The 20,474-nt window shown below is 50.2% G+C and overlaps 1 protein-coding gene across 1 annotated transcript in view; it reads left to right on the top strand.

Moving 5' to 3' along the window:
* CAPN13 (calpain 13) overlaps nucleotides 1-20,008 on the top strand; it is a gene marked incomplete at both ends in the record, with an annotated part of 52,169 nt that extends 32,161 nt beyond the window's left edge. The window contains 15 exons of the mRNA XM_084236030.1: nucleotides 649-723; nucleotides 1,940-2,277; nucleotides 2,985-3,127; nucleotides 6,927-6,938; nucleotides 8,957-9,159; nucleotides 10,108-10,144; nucleotides 10,485-10,541; nucleotides 12,924-12,981; nucleotides 13,081-13,139; nucleotides 14,770-14,838; nucleotides 16,535-16,610; nucleotides 18,038-18,215; nucleotides 18,427-18,623; nucleotides 19,379-19,434; nucleotides 19,982-20,008. Of these exons, the coding sequence (XP_084092156.1) occupies nucleotides 649-723; nucleotides 1,940-2,277; nucleotides 2,985-3,127; nucleotides 6,927-6,938; nucleotides 8,957-9,159; nucleotides 10,108-10,144; nucleotides 10,485-10,541; nucleotides 12,924-12,981; nucleotides 13,081-13,139; nucleotides 14,770-14,838; nucleotides 16,535-16,610; nucleotides 18,038-18,215; nucleotides 18,427-18,623; nucleotides 19,379-19,434; nucleotides 19,982-20,008 (1,585 nt within the window). The remainder of the gene's footprint in view (nucleotides 1-648; nucleotides 724-1,939; nucleotides 2,278-2,984; nucleotides 3,128-6,926; nucleotides 6,939-8,956; nucleotides 9,160-10,107; nucleotides 10,145-10,484; nucleotides 10,542-12,923; nucleotides 12,982-13,080; nucleotides 13,140-14,769; nucleotides 14,839-16,534; nucleotides 16,611-18,037; nucleotides 18,216-18,426; nucleotides 18,624-19,378; nucleotides 19,435-19,981) is intronic.
* Nucleotides 20,009-20,474: the final 466 nt, after the last annotated feature.

The following is a 20,474-nucleotide window of genomic DNA, read 5'->3' as shown; positions in this document are numbered from 1 at the left end:
CTGCTCAGATCAAGCAGAGAGGATGACTGAGCCCCAGGTTCTATTTCAGGAGTGTGGACATCACCCTGAGAGTAGAAGGAGACCTGCTGGTGTTTTTAAGCAGGAAAATGCCAGAGACAGATTTCTATTTTAGAGAAATCATTTTGATGGCAGTGTGGACAACAGAGAGGAAGTAGTGGGATGTAGATCAGGGAGGCCAGTGGGAGCAAAGGGTTCCCGAGCTGTGATATCAGCAGTAGGGAGGGAAGTACGTGCATGACTTTAAGAGGGGCTGGAGAGGCAGAATTGATAAATCACAAATGTTTGGTGATGATTTGGATTTGGGAAGGTTATGAGAAAGGGCGACAGCTCCTGTTCTCTTTCAGAGATAGGAGAGGGGATGGCACAGTGGGGACAGGCTGATCTCAAGGCCACTGTGGGGGCCTGGTGGGGACATGGGATGGATAGTAGCGAGTATCCATTAAGAGCTCGGGAAAGAGAATCAGGCTGGGGATAGAATTTGGGAGCCATCAGCATACAGAGACTAATGGATCTGTCCACGCTCACCCTGGGGACTAATCTAGGCTGTGCCAAGAGCCAGTGGGCCGCCTGTGGCCGAGATGAAATGCTCTGAGAAGTCTCACCATTGGTCTGTCTGTCCACGCTCAGGTCTCGGGAGTGGAAGGAAACGCAAGACCAACGGAAAAACCAGCTACATGACAATAAGGAAGATGGCGAGTTTTGGTATTTACTATTTTTTGAAAAAGATATTTGAAATCTTTAACACTTGCCCCAATCCTCAATCCCCGTCCCTTTCCCTCAACCTCTTCCATGAGAATATTCACTTTGCAGAGACCTGGTCTCTGGATGGAAAGTGACTTGATTGTGCTCTCTCTGTTCTGGGTAAAAGGGATTTGGGATTGTTGCCAACAATGCTTTGAAATGAGTAGTTTCCTAGAAGTTGGGGTGCATGCGGGCCAGACTTGTATCTTCAATGTTATCATGTGGGGACCCTGGAACTCCACAGCCTCCCCTGACATGAATTCCAAAAGACCAACTTAGTGTTAACCCACCAGATCCGATTCTAGATTGTGTGTCCAGGTTTCTGCCTATATCATAAAGGGGAAGGTGGACATTTCTCTGAAGGACAGGCTGGTGTAGGCAGTGCCATATTCAAATGAAATGCAACAGATATGGAAAGAGACTGAGGATCAGATGGACAAATGTAAATTAAAAGGAAAAATCCTTCTGATCTGTATACTTTATAAGGGTGTGCTGACACTTATACTTTAATCATAACACAAGGTGGGATATTAGGTGTTGAATTCATTGTATTCTCAACAATGGAATTGGGAGAAGACCGTAGGGAAGGGTGGTTTTCCTGGCAGCAGTGTGTGGGACCCATACCAGAGGACAGCAGTCATCCTGCTGACCTCCAGATGGCTCACAACTTGATCTGTAAGTTGAGGAGATGGTAGTGAACGATAAAGCCCCTGCCAGGTGACATACAGAGCCCACAGTTGACGCTGTCCTCATCCTCCCCATTGGAGGGAGCAGAAGTCTACTTGCCAGTGAATGGACTAGAATGAGGCTCTGGTCTTTGGGTAGACCATGGTCAGTCAATGGATACTGTCCCAGAAGGGCAAAGGTTGTGTAAAGTGATGGGAGCCCCCCTCCCTGCTCCAGGGGTAAAGCCAGTGATGTGTATCTTTTTTTAATTTATTTTATATTATTCTTACATCATTTTTCATTTTTGCACAATGTAGGCATTTTCATTTTGGTTATAGTCCCCATATAATTCTCACCCCCCCCCCTTATTTTGGCCCTAATCCCTCCTCTCCTCTCCCTGCCCCCGTAGTGTGTCTCTGGTTTATAGTTGCTTGTTGATTTTTATTTTTTTCTTTATTCTAAGTAGTCTTTTTCCTGGTCCCTTATTTGATGTGTATCTTTTTTTTAACAGGATGTCATGTCGAGATTTCCAAGAGAATTTCTCTTGCCTGTATATATGCAATCAAGTTCCGATCAGCCTGGCCCATGGAAATATGGCCTGCGAAAGATGGTCCCAAATGGCATATAAGGACCGCGTGATTCCAGGAATGTCTGCAGGTAGTTATGACATGCGTGATTGTTCTCCTGCAGCCCGGCCCTGGCTTCAGCTCTTAGTGGCCCTTGAGTCTGAACCATTGGCTGAAAGCACAAAGAGAACTTATCAGACTAGATTTTGGTTCATTCATGGACATGAACTCCATCCAGAGCAGAGGGCTGTCGCCCACACTCAGGCAGGTGCAGCTCAGGGAGGTGAATCAGTGAGTTTGCAGCCAGGCAGTAACTCAGTGGTTCCTTGGCGTCTGAACTAACCAAAATTATACATTTTTAATAATTCCCTACAAGGGAGAGAGGGAGGGAGCCAGCGAGCAGGCACCTACTAGGTGCTGCTTTGTGCTCTTTGGTGTGTCATCTTGCCCAGTCCTCAAAAAGCCATGCAGCCCCCTGGGTCTTCCCACTCACCTTTCAGAGCTTCCCAGGTGTGAGCCCAGCCTCTGACGTGTGTCAATTCCAGCTTAAGTCACTTCATTCGCTCATACATTTGAACAGAACCGTTTCCATGAGTTCTCTTTCTTGCTCTAGCTCTGATGAATCGCCATTTTCCTGTCTCCATGGGTGCATGGGGGCTCGGTGTCACTTCAAGGCCCTGGGGTTATCACCAGTACATACCTGGGCTCACTCATTTTTATAAAAATAGTCTTCAACCTTATAGTTTAAGAAACATTCTCACCAGGTGGGGAGTCAACTCCCCCTCCCTGATTTTAAGAGGAGGAGGCTGAGGTTCGCCCAATAAAGCAGCTAGCACCACAGCCACCATCCGTGGGGCCTCGGACACAGGCCTCAGGTCTCCAAGTACAGTGCTCCGCACACAGCCCCCCAGGCCTCTCTGGACTGGACCAGTCCCATCTGAGAGTCCCAGGGCCTTAGGCCAACCCTAGTAACAGCCCTTTCTCATGCAGAAGGACTTCAGAAATACTCGCAGTTCATCTTCTCAGTGCCAGACAACACGAGAGGCAACAACGCTGTTGTGTCCTTCACCATCATGCCACAGGATTTCAAAGCAGAAGAGGAGAAATTTCCACTAAGCTTTGAGGTGTTCAAGGTAAGGCAGCCAGCTCAGGGCTTGCCTGGTCAGGACATTTGTGTATTCGTTGGCAGGGAGAACAGGCGGCAGGGGAGAGGGGCTCACTGAACCTCAATAGAGATACTCCTCCGGGTTAACACTTTGAAACTCTAGAGAGTTTATCTGGGCAAATCAAATTTGAGAAGGAGAGGTTAGGCTGGACCAAGTTGACAATGGGCCATGCCTTCTTTTCTGTTAATTGTCAGCATTTCCTGGTATGCTGCAGGCATTAATGCTTCTCAAAAAAGTGGTCTGGTCTAAGACAAGCTGTTAAGCAGGCAGGTTCCTGGGACCAGCCCGAGCCTTTTGAACCTCAATCTCCTTGGACAGAGCCTGAAAATCTACACTGTAATGAGCAGTCCCAGTACTGCTTAAGCACATGACTGTAGGAGAATTTAGCTAAACTTCAGGAAGCGTTTAAGGAAAAAAACAATCCTGGGTGTAACTAGCTCTCATGTTTGGACCAAAGTCCAGGTATAGCTTGGTGGTTGCTTGCAAGCATCTGTTGGGTCCCTCATCCAAGGCTAGGTTTTCTTCTCCCGTAGACTCTGCTCCCCTTTCATGCAACTCCAAACCAGCTTTTCAGCTCAAGAGGCTGCCTCGTACCCCACACCTGCACACACCCTCACTTGCTAGTAATCAGGGAATTTGGTATTTTATATTATTTAAAAGAGTTATAGAAGAAAAGCTGATACCTATGCTTCTTTCTACTTCCCCCCAAATTTAATGCACCCCAAAGATAAAGAGTTCTTAGATCATATACCCCACAGCCTTTCCGCACAGACTTGAATAGCTAAGATGATGTAACCACCAAATGCTGGGACTCCCCTCACCTCATATCAGAACTGAAGAAACAGACACAGTGAGGCAAAGTGACATGATCAGAGGTGGTGGCAGAGCTGGGGACAGGGCAACACATGACCCCAAGTCTTCAGTCAAACACACCCAGCACCTCTATAGTTGGATTTGGTCATAGAATATCTAGGAATGATCTGTTTTGAGTCGCTGAGACAAGGTGATCTTCACAGCCTGGGCTTATCCCATTTATGGATGGGGAGGGCTCCGAGGTCTTCTGCTCATGGGAGAGCTGTCCTGTACCCCCACTAGTGGCTCACTCCAAGGGGAAGTCATCAGTGGTACAGGCCCAAACAGCATTTCAGAGTTGCAAGCAGGTTTACAGTCACGGTCTCAAAATCCCTAGAGTCCCCACTTTCACTGATGCGGAAGCTAAAGCTCCCAGAGCAGGAAGGGCATGCCCAGGGAGCAGCGGGAGTGACGGGGAGTATCTGGTACCAGAGAATCTGGTCCGGGTCCAGGGTTTAAGGCAGGACTTAGGCACTTGCATTGCTGGTTAAATGGCTTCCCCAGAAATGATGATTCTGGCTCTAGGAGAAGAGCCCTTTGGGCTCTGCTTTCTCTGAGCACATTTCTAATCCCAATTGCATGAATTTGAAAGCAGAAAGAAATTTGGGGGTGCAATTAACATACTACTGTTTTGAGGTACCTCAAGCTTGTGAAACTATCAAAGAATAACCCTGAAGGAGGTGTCCCCACAAACACCATTAGAGCCTCTGAGGCTTCTGAGAGCCCGCTTCCAGGTGCAATGTTCATCTCCTTGGCGGAATTTTTTTTTAAGATTTATTTATTTATGCATACAAGAGCTGGGGTACAGGCCAGAGGTGCAGGGGGTGAGAAATTCACCAGAGACAGAGTGGGGAGCAGAACAGGCAGACAGACTGAAATACACTGCTGAGGGGAGCAGGGGACTAGACAGGGGAGGTCTGCTGCACCATGTGGGTCGCTCCCTGGCCGGCTGGGAATAGAACTCGTGCTGCGGTGGCTGTGGATTGCTTCATAGTGCTGCATCTTTACCCCTTGCGCCACCAGGGAGGCCCCTCCTTGGCTGAATTTTGAAAGGAACCCAGGTGTCTCTTGAGCTGTCTGGACTGGTCCTGGTATTTAAATTGATAAGGAGCCAGGGAAGCTGAGGAAATCTTCCCCTTTAAGCAAAGTGGGCAGCTGAGTAAAGAATGCATCTGTCTGAAAAGTAAAGAAATGGGCTTGACAGCACTTAAAAAATGGATATGATTACCATCTTACCGGGGCTCCTGAACTCTGGAGACCGTGGACAAGTGAGTTACTGTAAGGGTGCTGGGCTTTGGGGTGCCAGATTTGCAGACAAGGTGAACATCACCCTGAGGACCTGTGCCCTCCAGCGACCCTCTCTGCAGTGGTCTCTCCTCAGGAAAAGGAAGACTAGGCCAGGATACTTCAGTAGTCCTGTCTGCTGCCCTGAATGGTTCAATCTTGTCTCGGTAAACCAGAGGTGTCGATTCCTTCCCAACTCTTATTCTCGTGTCCTTTCAAGAGGTGGGAATTGAGGAACTCTAAGGATAAGGGTCCTCTTAAAAGTCATCTGAATCAATTTGGATTTTTGGCAGGAAATAAGGGAAATCATCCCAGCATAGTGTGGGCAGAGCTCATTTTTAGGAAGGCTAGCTCACAGAGGCAGTGGGAGAAGTCTAGAGAAAGCAGCTTAGAAGGCGGGGAGACTCAGGAGATGGCTACCCCACTGGACATCACCCCTGGGTCTGGACATCACCCCTGGGTTTGCCTTAATTGTTGTTCTGGACCCAGAGATTTGCTGGGAAAATTCCCTTGGCTGGCCCTACCTCCTTTATGTACTTTCTCAAGTGTCAAAGCCAAGAGTGACTGAGTGCAATATAGGTGAGGGGAGCATTGAGTTGGACAAGCCTGGCTCCCCCGTCTACTCCTTTGTATCTGGGAGCAGGGAGAAGGAATGTTAGGCCCTGTTGCTGATGCAATGGGGGTCTAGGCTCTGCCTTCCACAACCCCCGCCCCCATCCATCCCCCCTTGTAGCAAGGGTGTTCAGGTGCTCAGTGATAATGAAAACAATAACTACGTACTATGCTCTGGCCCTGGGGTGCACCTATGACTCCACAATACTATGCCAGCACTGCTCTCTCCACCTACCATCAAACACAGATAGGCAGTGAGGGACAGGACAGAGACAGACAAAGACACACCAATTCAACCTCACCCGAATGCTCCACCCCGGGGCTGAGACTTTCCACCTCCTTCACAGCTCCCCCTGCCTCTGGAGAAGCCTGCCTGAGTAAATGAAAGGGGCCCAAGACAGCGGTGGCAAGGAACCGAACCCCTTGCCAGCTGCGGAGGGCAGTGCCTGGTGGCACTGTGTCTTGATTACAAAGGAAGCCGAGTGAGGAGGGAAAATATGAGTGAGGAGGGAAGACAGATGGAGTTTGGGAAATGTGATCTCACATCCCCTACCAGTGGGGTACGGTGGGCATGTTCCCAGGGGAAAGGAGTTTGCTTCTCATTGGAGCTCCAGTGTTGGGGAGCTGACATTGGATCTGGGTTCTGTCTTACCGGCAGGCCCTGTCACTGTCTCCTTCTCCTCCCGGATTTGTCATCAGTGCTGTGAAGGGCAACTATGCCTGGCTGACTTGACAAGGGAGAGTCGCCTCCTCTCAGCTTCTCCCCCTCCTGATGTCCCCGCTCCAGCCTTTGCAATGGGCTGGTGTCTGTTTCACAGCTCTGCAGACAAAGGGAGAAACCTTTCCCCTTGTTCACCCCACCCCTCATCCCCCCACACCCCACACCCCCGGTTGGCCCAGGTACCGGCCAACAGAGAAGAGGACTGGATTCAGGGCCCTGAGCCAGGCTCCTGTGCTCCACTTGCCTCTGTGTTTTGGTTTGAGTTGCTGAACCTGCTTTTCTTCCTCCTCCCCACAGGTGGACTCTCAGGTACGGCTCGCCGCCTCACTGGGCACGGTCGGTAAAGTGTTAAGCCTCTTCTAAGTCCGTGGCCGGCACACGGCTCGCACTGTCCGGGGGCTGCGAAATCAGTCTTGTGTGTCCTGTAACCGATACAAGCATAGACCCTCCAAGCAGGCCCACAGGTGTCCTGGTCTAAAGGCTGGATCCCTTGGACTTGAGGCAACCCCTCTGGTCTGACATTCAAGGGGGGCTGCAGCTGTGACAACATCCTCAAGTATTTGGCTCCTGATGGGTAAGGCGGGTACAGCCAGTTCCCACTTATTTGAGATGAGAGGCAAAGCTAATGGGCGTACTTTGGAGGAATCATCAACCTTCCATTCTTTGTCAGCCCCAAATCCACCACATCCAGAAAGCATGCCATGCAGATCAACTTCAACAACATTCTCCAGCTCCTCTTACAGCCAAATTGTCTCCCCTCCTAAGTACATATTCTGGCCTGGCCTTGGTGTGAAAGGTGATTGAAAATATGAGTGAGGAGGGAAGACAGATGGAGTTGGGGAAATGTGATCTAAGCGATGTTGGTGCCAAGGGCAAGTGGGTGTGCCCAGAAAGGGGTGGAGGGGAGGGAGCAGGATCCAGCCATGGCCAATGGGTGATGCTGCCTGCTGCCAGAACCAGGAAACTCCTTTGGGCCTTCCAGAGGTACTAGACAAGGAGTCTTAGACCCAGAAGCTCCGGAAGAAAGCAGACAGCACAGAGCTGGGTTTAGGATCTGCCTCTGGTTTTTGATGAATGTGAAACTTCTTCAAGGGCTTGGAGGGAAGCACTTGGGTGCAAGGAACAGGTTGGCATTCTAGCTCTTAGAGTTGGGGTGCAAGGTGAGGACTTGATCCAGGAAAAGGCACAAGCTCCACCCCTGGAGCTATGGGGTCGGGTCTGTTCGTGGTGGTGGCTGCATTTGTTCATCGATGCTGGACCCGGAGCAGACCCCCTCCCACAATCACACTTCCCACTGCTACTGAGCATGTCTGTCCTGAAGGATCGGGCACCAGACAGGGCTGCCAAGATCCAATGGAGGGAAATCCTTATCTTCTAGGTTGTAGCAGGCACAACACCCACACACCCCTGCACACGCACTGCCTTCCCACGTGCTCATGCACACTTACCCCAGAGCTGCAGGACAGTGCTGACTCAAGAAGAACTGACCTCATCCAGCCAACCAGGCTCCAGCCCCACTGGGACTGATATTAGTGCCAAGAGAGTCACTTTGGAGGTGCCACCCAGCCCTGCTGCACTGAAGTGCCTCTCTCCCGTCTTACCTTGTCACCCAGCCCTTCCCCACCTCCTGAAACGAAACTCTCCCTTCTCCCTGCTTTCCCCAAGGCAGAGCTCACAAATAATCATTTCACACTATGTAACCATTCTAAATGGAATCCCCATGCTTGACTGTATTGGGGAAAATTTATTTAGTAAGGGGTTTTTATTATGTAATATGTATGTGACATCCAGTAATGGGAACTGCATTATATTTATTGTTTTATCTCTAAGAAAATATTGAAATAAAAGGAAAATGATCAGGGCCTATTATTCTCCAATGAGAAGGAATTTCAGAGCTCTGCTGGGAAGCTGAGCTGGAGGAAAGGAAAGGGGCCTACTCGCCCTGCAGTGTCCCTGAAATCCAAGGAGGTTTTGTTTCTCAGCAGAGAAGGGGCTTTAGAGGCTCTAAAAATAATCTCCCCAATTTTTCTGGAAGTCTCTATATATAAGCAGAGAGAGAAACCCAGAAACCCAGGATGCTCTTAGATTTAATGAGATAAAATTGTGTGTCATATTTCTTTGCCTTCATTGTGGTGGTAGAGTCTCCATTAAATAACAGTTCAAACTCCATCACATTTTGAGAGTTCAGGTGAGCTCTGCTTCCCGATTTGAGGCCTGTAATGTTGTTCTGGCAGATGCAGAGGGGTCTGGAAGTGCACGGGTGTCTGCTGGTGGCTGGGCTTGTGCATGCAGCAGGGGGCTTTCTTACCATTATTATCTTCTTTCAGTTCCGGCACTTTCAGGAGAAATTGCCCTCTACATTTTTTTCCCAATTCAGAAGTGTTGTAAAGGGCATAGTGTCTAAAACCAAGTGCAACCTCACCAAGTGCTTCACTCTGACCCCTGGGACCTATGTGGTGGCCGCCTCTGCCCGCAAAGAGCCAATTGACTTCTTGGCCCGAGTCTTCCTGAAAATATCAGACTGTGACAGGTACAGAGCCTCTGAGCTTCTGAATGTTTTATTCTACTTAATTTTATAAAAACACATTGTATCCAACGCCAGCAGGGGGCAAGGCATAGACCCTACTCATAATCTTACCATAAAGGGGTGGGTGGGGGTTGAGAAAAATCTGTCAATCAACAACTAGCCCACAAACAGGACCAGGTGATTGCTAGAGGGAAAGGCAACTTGGCATGTGTGGGCAGAGGGGGTGGAGGGAAGGGCCCACTTCTGGCAAGAGGCACTGAGGAAGCCTTGCTGGAGGAGATGGCATTTGAGCCAGCTCTTGATGGAAGACCTAATGTTTCAAAGCGGGAGGCAAGGCAAGTAGAAGAGAAAGCATGAGATAAAATTGTGAAGCAGGGAAGTGGTTGAGCATGGAGCTGGTTGAAGCATACGTGATGGCAGCCAAACATGTAGGAAGGCGCTCCATGGCTTGCACAGCAATTATCTGAAATGTGGCCAGAATGTGGGATTTATCAGGAGGATAGTAAGAGAGAGAGTCTGACTGTGGAGGGTGTTCAGTGCCAAGTCAGTGGCCAAGACTGGAATCCACAAGTGCACACCTTGGTGGGCACCTTGTCCCTCCTGACAGACATATAGCCATGGCAGTCCCCGCATTACAGTGTGGATGAGACCCTCCTGATCATGCACACCCAGCAGCCACTGTGCCACCAATCAGAGTTGTAATCCAAGACAACGCTGGCAGTGGGGTGGCATACATGTGTGCCTGGTTATGAAAGGAATCATTTACCAAGTGGTTTGAAGACCAGAGTATTCCCACCAGAAAGACCGGAGCCTGAGACACTATTGGTCTGTTGGCTCTTCAGCTTTCTGCTTCGGACTGCCAGGCTGAGGTAATCTCGCAGGAATGGCCAATCCCCCTCTTTTAAAGAGTGAGTTGGTTATCCTTGTCACACTGTTTCCCTAATTTTCTAGGAAACTGGACAGCACTTTCAATTTCAAAGAAATAAAGGTAGGTGTGTTAAGGTTTGGCTGTCAAGGGTCACTGACCACATCCCATCCCCAAGAGCCTCTGCCTTCCTTCCCTCTTGATTCTCCATGGACCAGTGAAAACAGATACACCATAATGGGTGGATGGGTAGCCCTAGGGGAGAAGACCCAGCCTCGAAGGCCAAGTTGGACCCAACCAGCTTCCACAAACTGCAGTTTTCCCACTCTCTTAAAGGCTTTACCCAATGGCTGGTTGAAACCTCTGTCTCAGATCCACGTGGGAGGTTCTGGTGTCCTCAGTGCACCACAGAGGTAGCCCCCTTCCCCAGAAATTTGATGTTGATGTTCTCCCTTTGATACAGGAAAATATTCCAGAAGACGACTGGGAACAGACCATTTTCCACAGATACGCTCATCAGGTACAGTACTTAGAACTGGCGGTCCTATGTCGGACAGGCGAAGGCAGAACCAGGGGGTTGGAAACTGCTCCCAGACTCTTAACAAAGTTACAGACAGGAAAAGCGACTTGATGGGTCACTTTATCGACCTCTCTTCATGGATGTCTCCAGATCTGATCTGGCTTCCAGACCATGAGGGAAGTAGCTCCCCACCCAGGTAACATCTGGGGTGGAATGTAGAGCGTGGAACAGAAGGGGCTCATCATGGGGTGTGTGTGATTTCTAAATCTTTAAACAAGCAACTGGCAATACCCCTTGAAATCTTTCTCCTGCTCTGCTGCCTCCCACCAACCTTGGCATCATTTCTCCCAGGAACTGGCCAACTTCAGAAAGTGTTTTTATTGCCAAACCACCTATGTGCACAGGGGACTTTCTAAATGGTTTAATAAACCGTTATGAAGACATGTCAGGGTAAGAATAGCTGCCAAGGGCTCTGCACTATGGGCCTTTTACCGTTAATACTAGTGTTGGTGTGGCAACTAAGAGCAATAGAGATGCCGGTGAGTACAGGTCAGAACAGGCCATGCAGAGGTCAGGGACAGGAGGGATGCCAGGCATTCGGAGGGCTAATGGGGCAGTGGCAACCAGGAAGGAGCCCAAGGGAAAATGATGCAGGCAGACTGAGTCCAGAGGAAAAGCAAGGAGAACACAGAATGTGGCTGGCATGAGGAGCAGCTTAGTATGGACTGAAATAAATGGATTCAGGCCCTCATCTGGGGTGATTCAGAACACACTTCACTTGATGCAAGACCAGATCTTCTGAGATGATTGTCCCCAGTCTGTGAGTTCCCAAAGGCAGAAAGGACATTTTATGCATTCCTGGACCCCAGGACCTATCACCGTTCTTGGCACAGAGAAGATTCTCAATTTGCATTGAATTAAGACAGATTTGCTTCCTTAGAGCAAGCTAAGGTTACTGCCCAAAATGATGAGCAGGGCCTGATTAGGATACCTGAGACCAGTTTCCTTCAGGGGCAGGAAGCAAATTTCTCAATTGGTTCGCGCACCTGCACATCTAAAAAAAATCAGTCACGTGATTAATGCACACATTCCCTCATCAGGACTATTCCAAAGAGCAGCCACTTGTCTCCTCATACAGGGTAACTGGGGGTCCCTAGGGGTTCTTAGCAGGAATTAGACCAAGACACAGATCCAGCCTCATGCCAAGGTGCATGGCTGGGAAGTAGAATACAAATTGGACTCCAGCTCCTTATTATAGCTGGTGATTCCCTTAAGTACCTCACCAGCCCATCCAGTACCCTTAACACTAGGTGCTGTGCTTCTTTGGAGGAGATAAAACTCAGTTGATGGCGAACACATAACACCAATGTCAGTGATGTCACTAAGATGTTGCAGGGATAATGTGAGGCCCAGTTCCAGGCCTAGGCATGGCATTTTTCTCAGGGGGCACTGTGAAGGACACCCCTGGGGACAGGCAGCAGGTCTGCCTGGGCTTCCATTTCTAGGTGGTGAGGCCAACCCTGGGGATCATGCATCTGTTGTCTCTGGGGTGCTTGTTCTCTCCCAAAGAGGCACCCACTTCCACCTGACCCAGGGTCTCCCTACAGACCCACCTGCTGCAATTTCTCACTCAGCTCCTTCCCTGTGGAAAAGCTTCCCCTGGATGAGGAGCCACAGCATCCCCTCAGCTTGTTCCCCGATGGGTGTAAGAAACGGCCGTGTTGGAACCGCTCAGCTTCTCTGCAAAATCATCATGGCTGATGTTACCCATAAAGCTGCTCGGTGTCCCCAGTGGAAAATTGAATGCAGTTAACACCTCCAGAAGTTGAGGGCAGGAAAAGTTTCTCTCCCCTGAGCCTCAATTGCTTCCCATTTTTAATCCAAGAAAGGCCTGATGTCTCCCTTTTTGCTTCATTGGCTGGGAAGACTAGAGCTAAGTAATGTTCTCGATTAGAGCAGCTTCTGTTAGCCTAGATTCTGGGCATTTACATACACTGTAGTCATCTTTTCTCTTAGTCTCTTTCTAGAAGCAGATGGGGAAATACACCTACAGGGCTGAATTGATTCATTTCAATAGTGCTGCTCCTGAGGGGCTCCTGAGTGCCAGTCTTAGGGTGGGAGCAGGGAGGAAGCAAACCCTGCTTTCATCCAATGATGAATGAAGAGAGAGACAAGCAGCCCACACCAAGTGGGTACCACAGACGTCCAGGGGAGGGAGTTGTCACCACCACCTGGAGCATCAGGAGAAAAGGCTTGACAGAATAAGCTGGGCATGGCAGGCTGGAGAGTGAGTACCCAGAAACCCAATGCTTTCACAAAGTCAGGCAGTGTACCCCTCAGCTGCGGCCCCATGTGATTCTGCTTCCTCTCTTGTCCTGACAGGGAGTGGACATTGATGCCATGCGGCTTCAGCGTCTCCTCAACCACGAGCTCCTGAGAGGTAAGGTCAACCAGCCGGCCCCCACCTCACCCCACTTCCGAGCAGCCCAGTGTCATCCCAGCCCCCACATGTGGGTCCTTCCTTTTTCCCCCTCTTCAGGACGCCAAGAGGACACATTCTCTCTGGATCAGTGCCGGAGCATGGTGGCGCTGATGGATGTATCCTTTGCTGTCACCCACGCCACCCTGCACCACTCCCACATCTAAGGTCTGCTCTGCTCTGCGGCCTTCCCTAGGGGTCTAATTAGGCCAAAAGAGATTGTTTTTCTTATGCTCAGTGTTCTTTCCCCTTCTTGGCTCTAAGGCTCATCTAAGAGCCCAGGTTTCTGTGGATGCTGCACTAAGTCACTAACTCGCCAGAACAACCACAGCAGCAACAGCGGGAGTTAAGCTCTGTTAGGCATCTTTTGTGTGCTGAGAGCTATACTGCTGTATATATATATATTTTTTTCCTTGTAATTCTTGCAATAGCTCTGTGATATAAGTATCAAACCATCACACAGTGGAAGACATGGGTTCAGAGAGATTGTCATTGGAGCGGATCACACTGCTTGTCAAAACGTGTGCCTGGATTGGAAGCTGGATTTTTAGTCCCCAAAGTCTGCGTCCCACATCATCCCATGCTGCCTCTTTGTAGCTCCACTGGGAGATTCCTCCATTTGCTTCCCACAGGAGGGGCCCTCGCTGTTAAAATTCCTTATTCAACAAACCCCCAATTCAATGAAGAGAACCCTTGAGACTTGTAGAAAATTCCTTGGCCTACACAGTCATGTCCCTTTTTACTAGGATGCTGCATCTGCAGACAAGCCTGGGGTCGGAGCAGTTCACTGATTTGCCCAAGTTCCATGGGCACAAGTAGGGGGCTGGGGTGAAACCGAGGCCTCCTGACTCCTGCCCTGACTTCCATCTTCAGTAAGCCGGGTCGTCCTCCGGGCCTGTCGGGTCTGGGCAGGAGAGCTGGCTCCACTGTGCCTTCCTCCAGCTGCTGCAGCAGCTCTTCACCTGGGCGTGTTCTGCCTCCGGGAGTGGGACAGAGCCCCGGTTTGTTCACGGTTAACCAGGCTCGATTGGAAATGCGAAGCAGGCCATTGTCAAACAAGAGGGCTTCTTGATGAAGTCATAAATCAGGCCCTGTCTCTGCTGGCTGTGGCTTGGCATCGCTCAGAGGCTGCCCTCCCCTGCAGATGAATTACATGGCTGGCCGCAGCCACACAGCCTGGTCCTGTCTGCTGGACCCTTGCAAAGCAGGCGGGTCTTTTCTGCCTTTTCTCCTACTGACCCACCAGTTCCCCTCAACTCCTCAGAGACTGATTCTTTCCTTTCATTAGTCCTCATTAAACCTATCATAAGAGTGACCAGGTCTGGTTTCAGTATAGGAGTGCGATCCATCCCCTCGAGCTCACTGGTGTGCACACTCACCTCTCCTGTAGCTTTGGCAGTTGCAACGACCCCCTCCTGCTCCTCCCCACTCTCCCCTGCTGGGTGTCCCCTCCCTACCAGTCAAGGTTATGATTTGGACTCTTTCTCTTCCTGAGGATACAAGTGATGATGATGGTCCTCTTTCTCGGGGCTTCCTTCCCTTCCAATGGTCCATTTTCCCTTGTAAATTAAATCTAAGCCAGGTCCCTTGCAGACACAGCGGGAGCCGGCTGACATGGGCCACGTCCAGGTGACGGCCGCCCGACTGTGTTACTAGTTGATGGATGGAGCTGCTCCTGCTAGTCTGGCAGGATCCAAAGCCCCTTTGCTCACTGTGGCCTGAACTGGTTAACTCTTAACTGCCCGCCAGCTGAAAGTGGACGGGCGGCTGGACGAAGAGGAGTTTTCAAGACTATGGAGCCGTCTAATTCGCTGTCAGGTACCAACAAGCATGTTCTCTCTTGACTGACATTTATCCCATCCAGTTCAGTCAAAATCTGTTGGGTGTCTGGCCCTGTGCCAGAGTTGAGGAGTGTGAAAGAAGAGGCCCATCACCCCTGCCCTCCAGCAGAGCTCCCGTTTTTGGGGGAGACCCACGGCACCACCGGAAGGTCACAGCAATGCCCGATCTCATGGCAGGATGAGCACACTCCAGGAGGGTGTCCGCCCCCTCCACTTCCTCCCTGGCCCCCTGCAACATCCCCAGACCCCTCACTCATCTCGCTCCCTTCCTATCCATCTGCCAGAAGAAGTCAAAGTCACAGATGTGGTCTGTGGCCTCACCACTGTTCTACAAACTCATCAGAGCTGTTATCAATGCCCTCCAAGTTGGCACTTACTTTGGGGTCCAGGAGAAGCCATTTTACTCATCCCTCCCACTCCTGCAGGCCCCTCCTAAGAAACCTGACTGTTTCCTCCCAGAGTCCCAAAACTGGTGAGTGCCCACCCAGCCTGAGAGTCCGTCCCTGCAGGGCCTCCGGGGCCTTGCCAGTTCCCCTTGCAGCTCCTAACACTTGGACCCCAGCAGTAAAGGCTCCTGTGTGGCTGTACCAGGATGCATCACTAATTAAATCCTATCTTGGGGTCACTTGGTTTCTCACAGGGGACTGCAATGGCTGACATGTTACTGTCCCCTCCCCAACCCCCATTAGATTGCGGGGTCTTTCAGGCAGGAGCTCCCTCATATTCATCTTCATTCTCCAGTGCTTTCCATAGTGTCTAGCAAACATCAGAAACTCAAACATGCTGAATAAATGACGGAACTAATGAAGTCATGAATGAGTGATTTCCTAAGTAAGAACATTCTAGGCCTTTAAACTCACCAACGGCCAAGTAAGATCAGAAAAAGTCCTCCAGCTGCTATTTCACAATAATTGCTCCCAAGTTGGCCTCCTCACACACCTCTGTGGGTATTTTGCCTCAGCACCACCCCTGGGGCAGGTGTGCACAGACCAAATCAGGAGTCACAGCGCAATCCCATGGCGCGTGCATGCTTAATCCAAAGCCAGGGACCACAGGCCTAAGCGTAGGTCTCCTCACCTTCAAAGTAAGAGGATGATGGGGATTGGACTGAGAAGGCAGGAGAGGTAGGAAATGTGAAGGTACCACGTACAAAATAGAGATGTGAGGGCACGTGCGGGGCCCAGGTGTTTCTCACCTACTGTGAGTGTCTTCTAGCGCTCTGTGTGCTGCACTCCTCGGCCCTTATAAATATTGCCCCTGTACGCCTTGTCGCTAACTTGGGCACTAGGTACTGCCATTAGTCCTGCCATTAGCCATTAGTCCTGTGCTGATGGCGGGGAAACTGAGGCCTAGAGAGGGTAAGTGACTCACCCAGATGATAATGAGGCTGGGATTTAAACCCAGCAGTTGGGTGAGAAAGTCTGTGCTCTTAACCACCTCCAACCCAACTCTGTAGAGAGCCTTACACCTCCTTCCAAAGCAGCAACTTGCCCTGTGTGTCTGGAGCCCAGTCTAGGGGTACAGAGGGAGGGGGGCGAAGGTGCAGGCCTGGGAGTTTTAGTGCAGCGACTTCCAGGAATGGAGAAGGGGTTTCCGGGCCCCCTTCACCCTGACGTCCTCTTCAAGGTCGACACTGGGACTCACATGATTCTTTGCTTCTTTTTGCATATCAGAGGGTTTTCCAGAATATCCAGAGGTACTCTGGAATTTTCCTGACCTCGGATTTGTGTCAGGCCATAGAGGAAGCAGGTAATCTGGGAGTTCTGTGAGCCATGGCTGGGGGGAGGGGGTAACTGCTAGTGGGTGGGGGTCAGTGACACCCCAGCATGTGGTAGGTAAAGGCCAGTACAGTGCCACCCACTGGGCAGTCAGGAAAGAGCAGAACCACATAAACTGTCCTCCCTAGTTTATGCCGTGTCTGTGGGCCTCCAGGCTCCACACTCAGACTCTATCCTCCCCCCACCTTCCTCCTCAAATGCCTTTTCTCACCCACACAGCTCTAATTGTGAGAAAATAACCCCACATGACAGACACCCTACCGGAAATCCAAGTTGCCAGGGACATGCTTCCTTCTCAGCCTCTGGGCCAGGAGGTTTATAGCCCCGGGCAGGCTGCTGTGCTCACTTCACAGAGGGTTTGGGGTTACAATGAAATCAAATGGCCTCTGTCTGCTCCAAGTAGGCCTAGTTTCAGCCCTGGGATAATGAAGATAATACTGTGGGGCACAGGAGATTTCCATAGTTCAGCAAGAATTTGCACTCACTCATCTGATGGTCTCCAGAACTCTGCCCACTGGGGAGGGCAAAAATCATTATCTCTGCTAGACAGTGGAGCACACAAAGGTTAAGACAGGAAATTGCCACCTTTCTTAGTAAAATGCAATACTCTATTCCCCCAGGTGATGTGAAGGAGCCTCCATAATTCTCCCTCTGTGACTCTCGGATGGGTTGCTGCTCCCCTTTAGCACAGCCCCCTACCCCTTAATTCTTCACACCACAGAGCTGGTTCTTCAACTGAGCATGCACCAGCACCCCCTGGAGGCTTGTTAAAACAGATTGATGAGACTCACCCCATTGGAAGCTTCTGATTCAGGATGGATGTGGTTGGGGTTCAGTCATTTGCATTTCTAACAAGTTCCCCTAGTGAGGTGATGCTTCTGTTTTGGAAACCACCTTTGAGAACCACAGAATAGCCACTGAAAGATAAAATTTTTAAAGGAGAGCTCACTAATAACTCCAGAATAATAAAATGGAGAAAGATAAAGAATAGTTGGAAGCAGCTCACAAGACTTCAGGGCCCAGTGTGATAACATAAAGGTGCAGCAGAGCTAAACAGAGAAGGTGATTTAAGAACATGGCCAGCTGGAGACTGCACACTCTGAGTGATGGCATTCAAACCCACATTTTATTAACCACTGGAGAAACCAGATATGTCTCCAGCTGCATGGGTCACCAGGCTCATCCCCTTGATAAATGGGTGACTTGCTAGGTTCTACTTGCCACCAGAGCTCCGAGCCACCTGTGCCATTCAGCTGCTGTCCACTATGATGCTGATGCCTCTCTCGAGCTCAGAACAAAACATGCAAGATGACCAGGGCTCTGTCCTGCCCACCCGAGGCCATGTTCTGACTTGTGCTCTCCCCATGCATGACTTAGGACTGACTTGCCCTCTTCCAGGATCCATGCTTAACATGCTGACTGCCTCCGCGCCTTCGGCCCCCAGGCGGCCTTGGGTCAGGGGTGAAGGGAGTTTAAAGGTCATCAGCAGAAAGAGGACTGACAGAGGCTGGGTTCCAGCAAACCCCGGTGTAGTGGCAACCCCCTACCCCTATGGGATCATCAGCATGTGGGGAAGGTGCAGGTGTCCCTACCACAGCAAGGTCTCGACTTTCTAGACTCGGTATGTGGCCAAACTTCAAAACAGTGTCACTGGGGTCCAAAAACCAGCACAAAAGAATTGACCAGAGAATCATAAAAACGCTGAGGTAGAGTGGGCTGGCCACCGAAGCAGGATGAGTAGGAAATGGCAGTGGAAAGGCCATGAGGCCGTTTGAATGGTTTCTCAGACCCAGCAAGGCAGGGGGCACCCCCAGTCCTGGCTTCCTTCCCACTCACTGGCTCACCCTGGGCCCAGAATTCCTTGCAGGGGTCTCTGTCACCAATGATCTGCTGGACCTCATGACCCTCCGCTACAGCGACAGCAGCGGCAAGGTCACTTTCCCCAACATGGCCTGCTTCCTGGTGCGGCTCGAAGCCATGTCGAGTGAGTGTCACCGGAGGGACACCCTGAAGACCTTCATAGAGCAAAGAGACGGGAGAGAGCCAGGAAAGCAGGCCTGGGCCAGGCCTCAGCCATGGGGTGGGCTGGAGCCCTGGCCCAAGAGGCAGAGCCAGTGTTAGTCTGTGTGACAGAATAATGGGCTTGAGATGGTTCCCACCTCCTTCTGCCCCCTTTTCTCTCCAAGACATTCCTCTACCCAGCCAGCTCATTTTCCTCATCACCCTGTTCAGCACCTCTTTCAGGAAAGAGTTTCACTCAAAGCTCTGTGTCCCCGCTGCAGATGGTGTTGATAGTTTAAACCTGCTCTTTAGTCAGGCAGGGAATGATTTGGGCTCTGCTGAAGGAAGTGCACACCCAGCCCACAGTGGGGCCAGGAGGGCTTTCCCAAGGCTTCTGGGGGCAGAGGCGTTGATACTTTGTTTTAAATGCTATCTTAGGTGAAACCCCAAGCCATTTAGAGCTCAGAATGGAGGTGGGATGGGATCTGACCTCAGATTTAAGCCTTGCACCCTCCCTGGGGTGAGGAGCCTCTAAACCCTGCAGCTCTCAGCTAGTCAGTTAATCAAGAATGAGAACCAAGCCCTGGGTGCATAAAAGGAAGCCCAAGGCATAAACTTTCTCCAGAGAGTCCTCAGTTGAAGAAGGGAGGTTCCCCCAATTTTGGCATAAAACACTTCACATGTTTTATGTCTGCCTCCTCGGACCCACCCTGACTTCTCCCCTCCTCTCCCCACTAGGGACTTTCCAGCACCTCTGCAATGATGGAAAAGGAATCTACCTGACAGAAACGCAGGTGAGGTCCCTCCCCACGCAGAGTCAGGGCACAGCTCCAGGCCACCTTCCTCACCTGATTCCAGGGAGTATTTTTCTCCCTAAGGATATTGAACAGTCTGTCAAAGACTGCTAAGCTGCTCCCTCTGGCCTCCAATTACTGCCTTTATATATTGCTGCCTGCCAACGCTGCTTTAGGATCTTGGCAGACAGATTTTATTTTTTTCCGATAGCTTAATAAAGCAGAAGATTATGGTGGGAGTCATAAATCCAGGAGGGAACTGAAGAACACCTGCTGAGCTCAACTGTACATGAAATGTACTCCCATCGAGTTTAAGAAAGAGCCTCCCAGACCAGCCAGCTGGTCAACCTCAGCTATCCCTGTACTGCCTGCCAAGTCAGGGAGTAGCAGAAGATACACTGCGAAGGGGCTGAGACCTCTTGCTATAGTTGGAATTTGCTGGAAAGTGTTGATGAAATTTTTCAATGGAGGAGGGTACCATTTGCACTGCTCTGTACTAAGCCAACAAATTCAAAGATTGATTGTAATGATAATGCTTGTTTCTCAGTGGATGAACCTGGTCATGTACAATTGAAGCAAGGCGTGGAGCAGATCCCAAAGTCCAGGTAAGAAATGGAGGCATTTGAATCATTTCCTCCTGGAGTGAAAATTCCCCTTTGTCCCCAGGAATGGCACAAAAAACTCTCTCCCCTGGGAGCGCCCCTCCCCAGAGATTACTGTGTGATAAGGCCCTGATAAGATCTGTGTGATAAGGCCCCTGAGTTTCAAGGCCAATACTGCAGATTTCATCTAAGCCATGTAGATCAGTGAGCACTCAGGAGAGTGTGAGAGACCTCATTTATAAGGGTCTTGTTTTGTGATTCTTTATTGAGATATATAATTGACATATAACACTGTTTTCCTGCTACACCATAATGACTTGATCTATGTATATATTGCTAAATTATTACAAGAGGCTTCATTACTATCCATTGCGGATACATCCCAGTTTTTTTCTTGTGATAACAAGTTTTATGTTCTACCCATTAGAGCAACTTTCA

Source organism: Talpa europaea (genome assembly GCF_964194135.1).
Source record: "Talpa europaea genome assembly, chromosome: 6".
Taxonomy (NCBI): Eukaryota; Metazoa; Chordata; class Mammalia; order Eulipotyphla; family Talpidae; genus Talpa; species Talpa europaea.
Note: the sequence above shows the minus strand (reverse complement) of the source record. Positions and strands in the feature narration are given on the sequence as shown.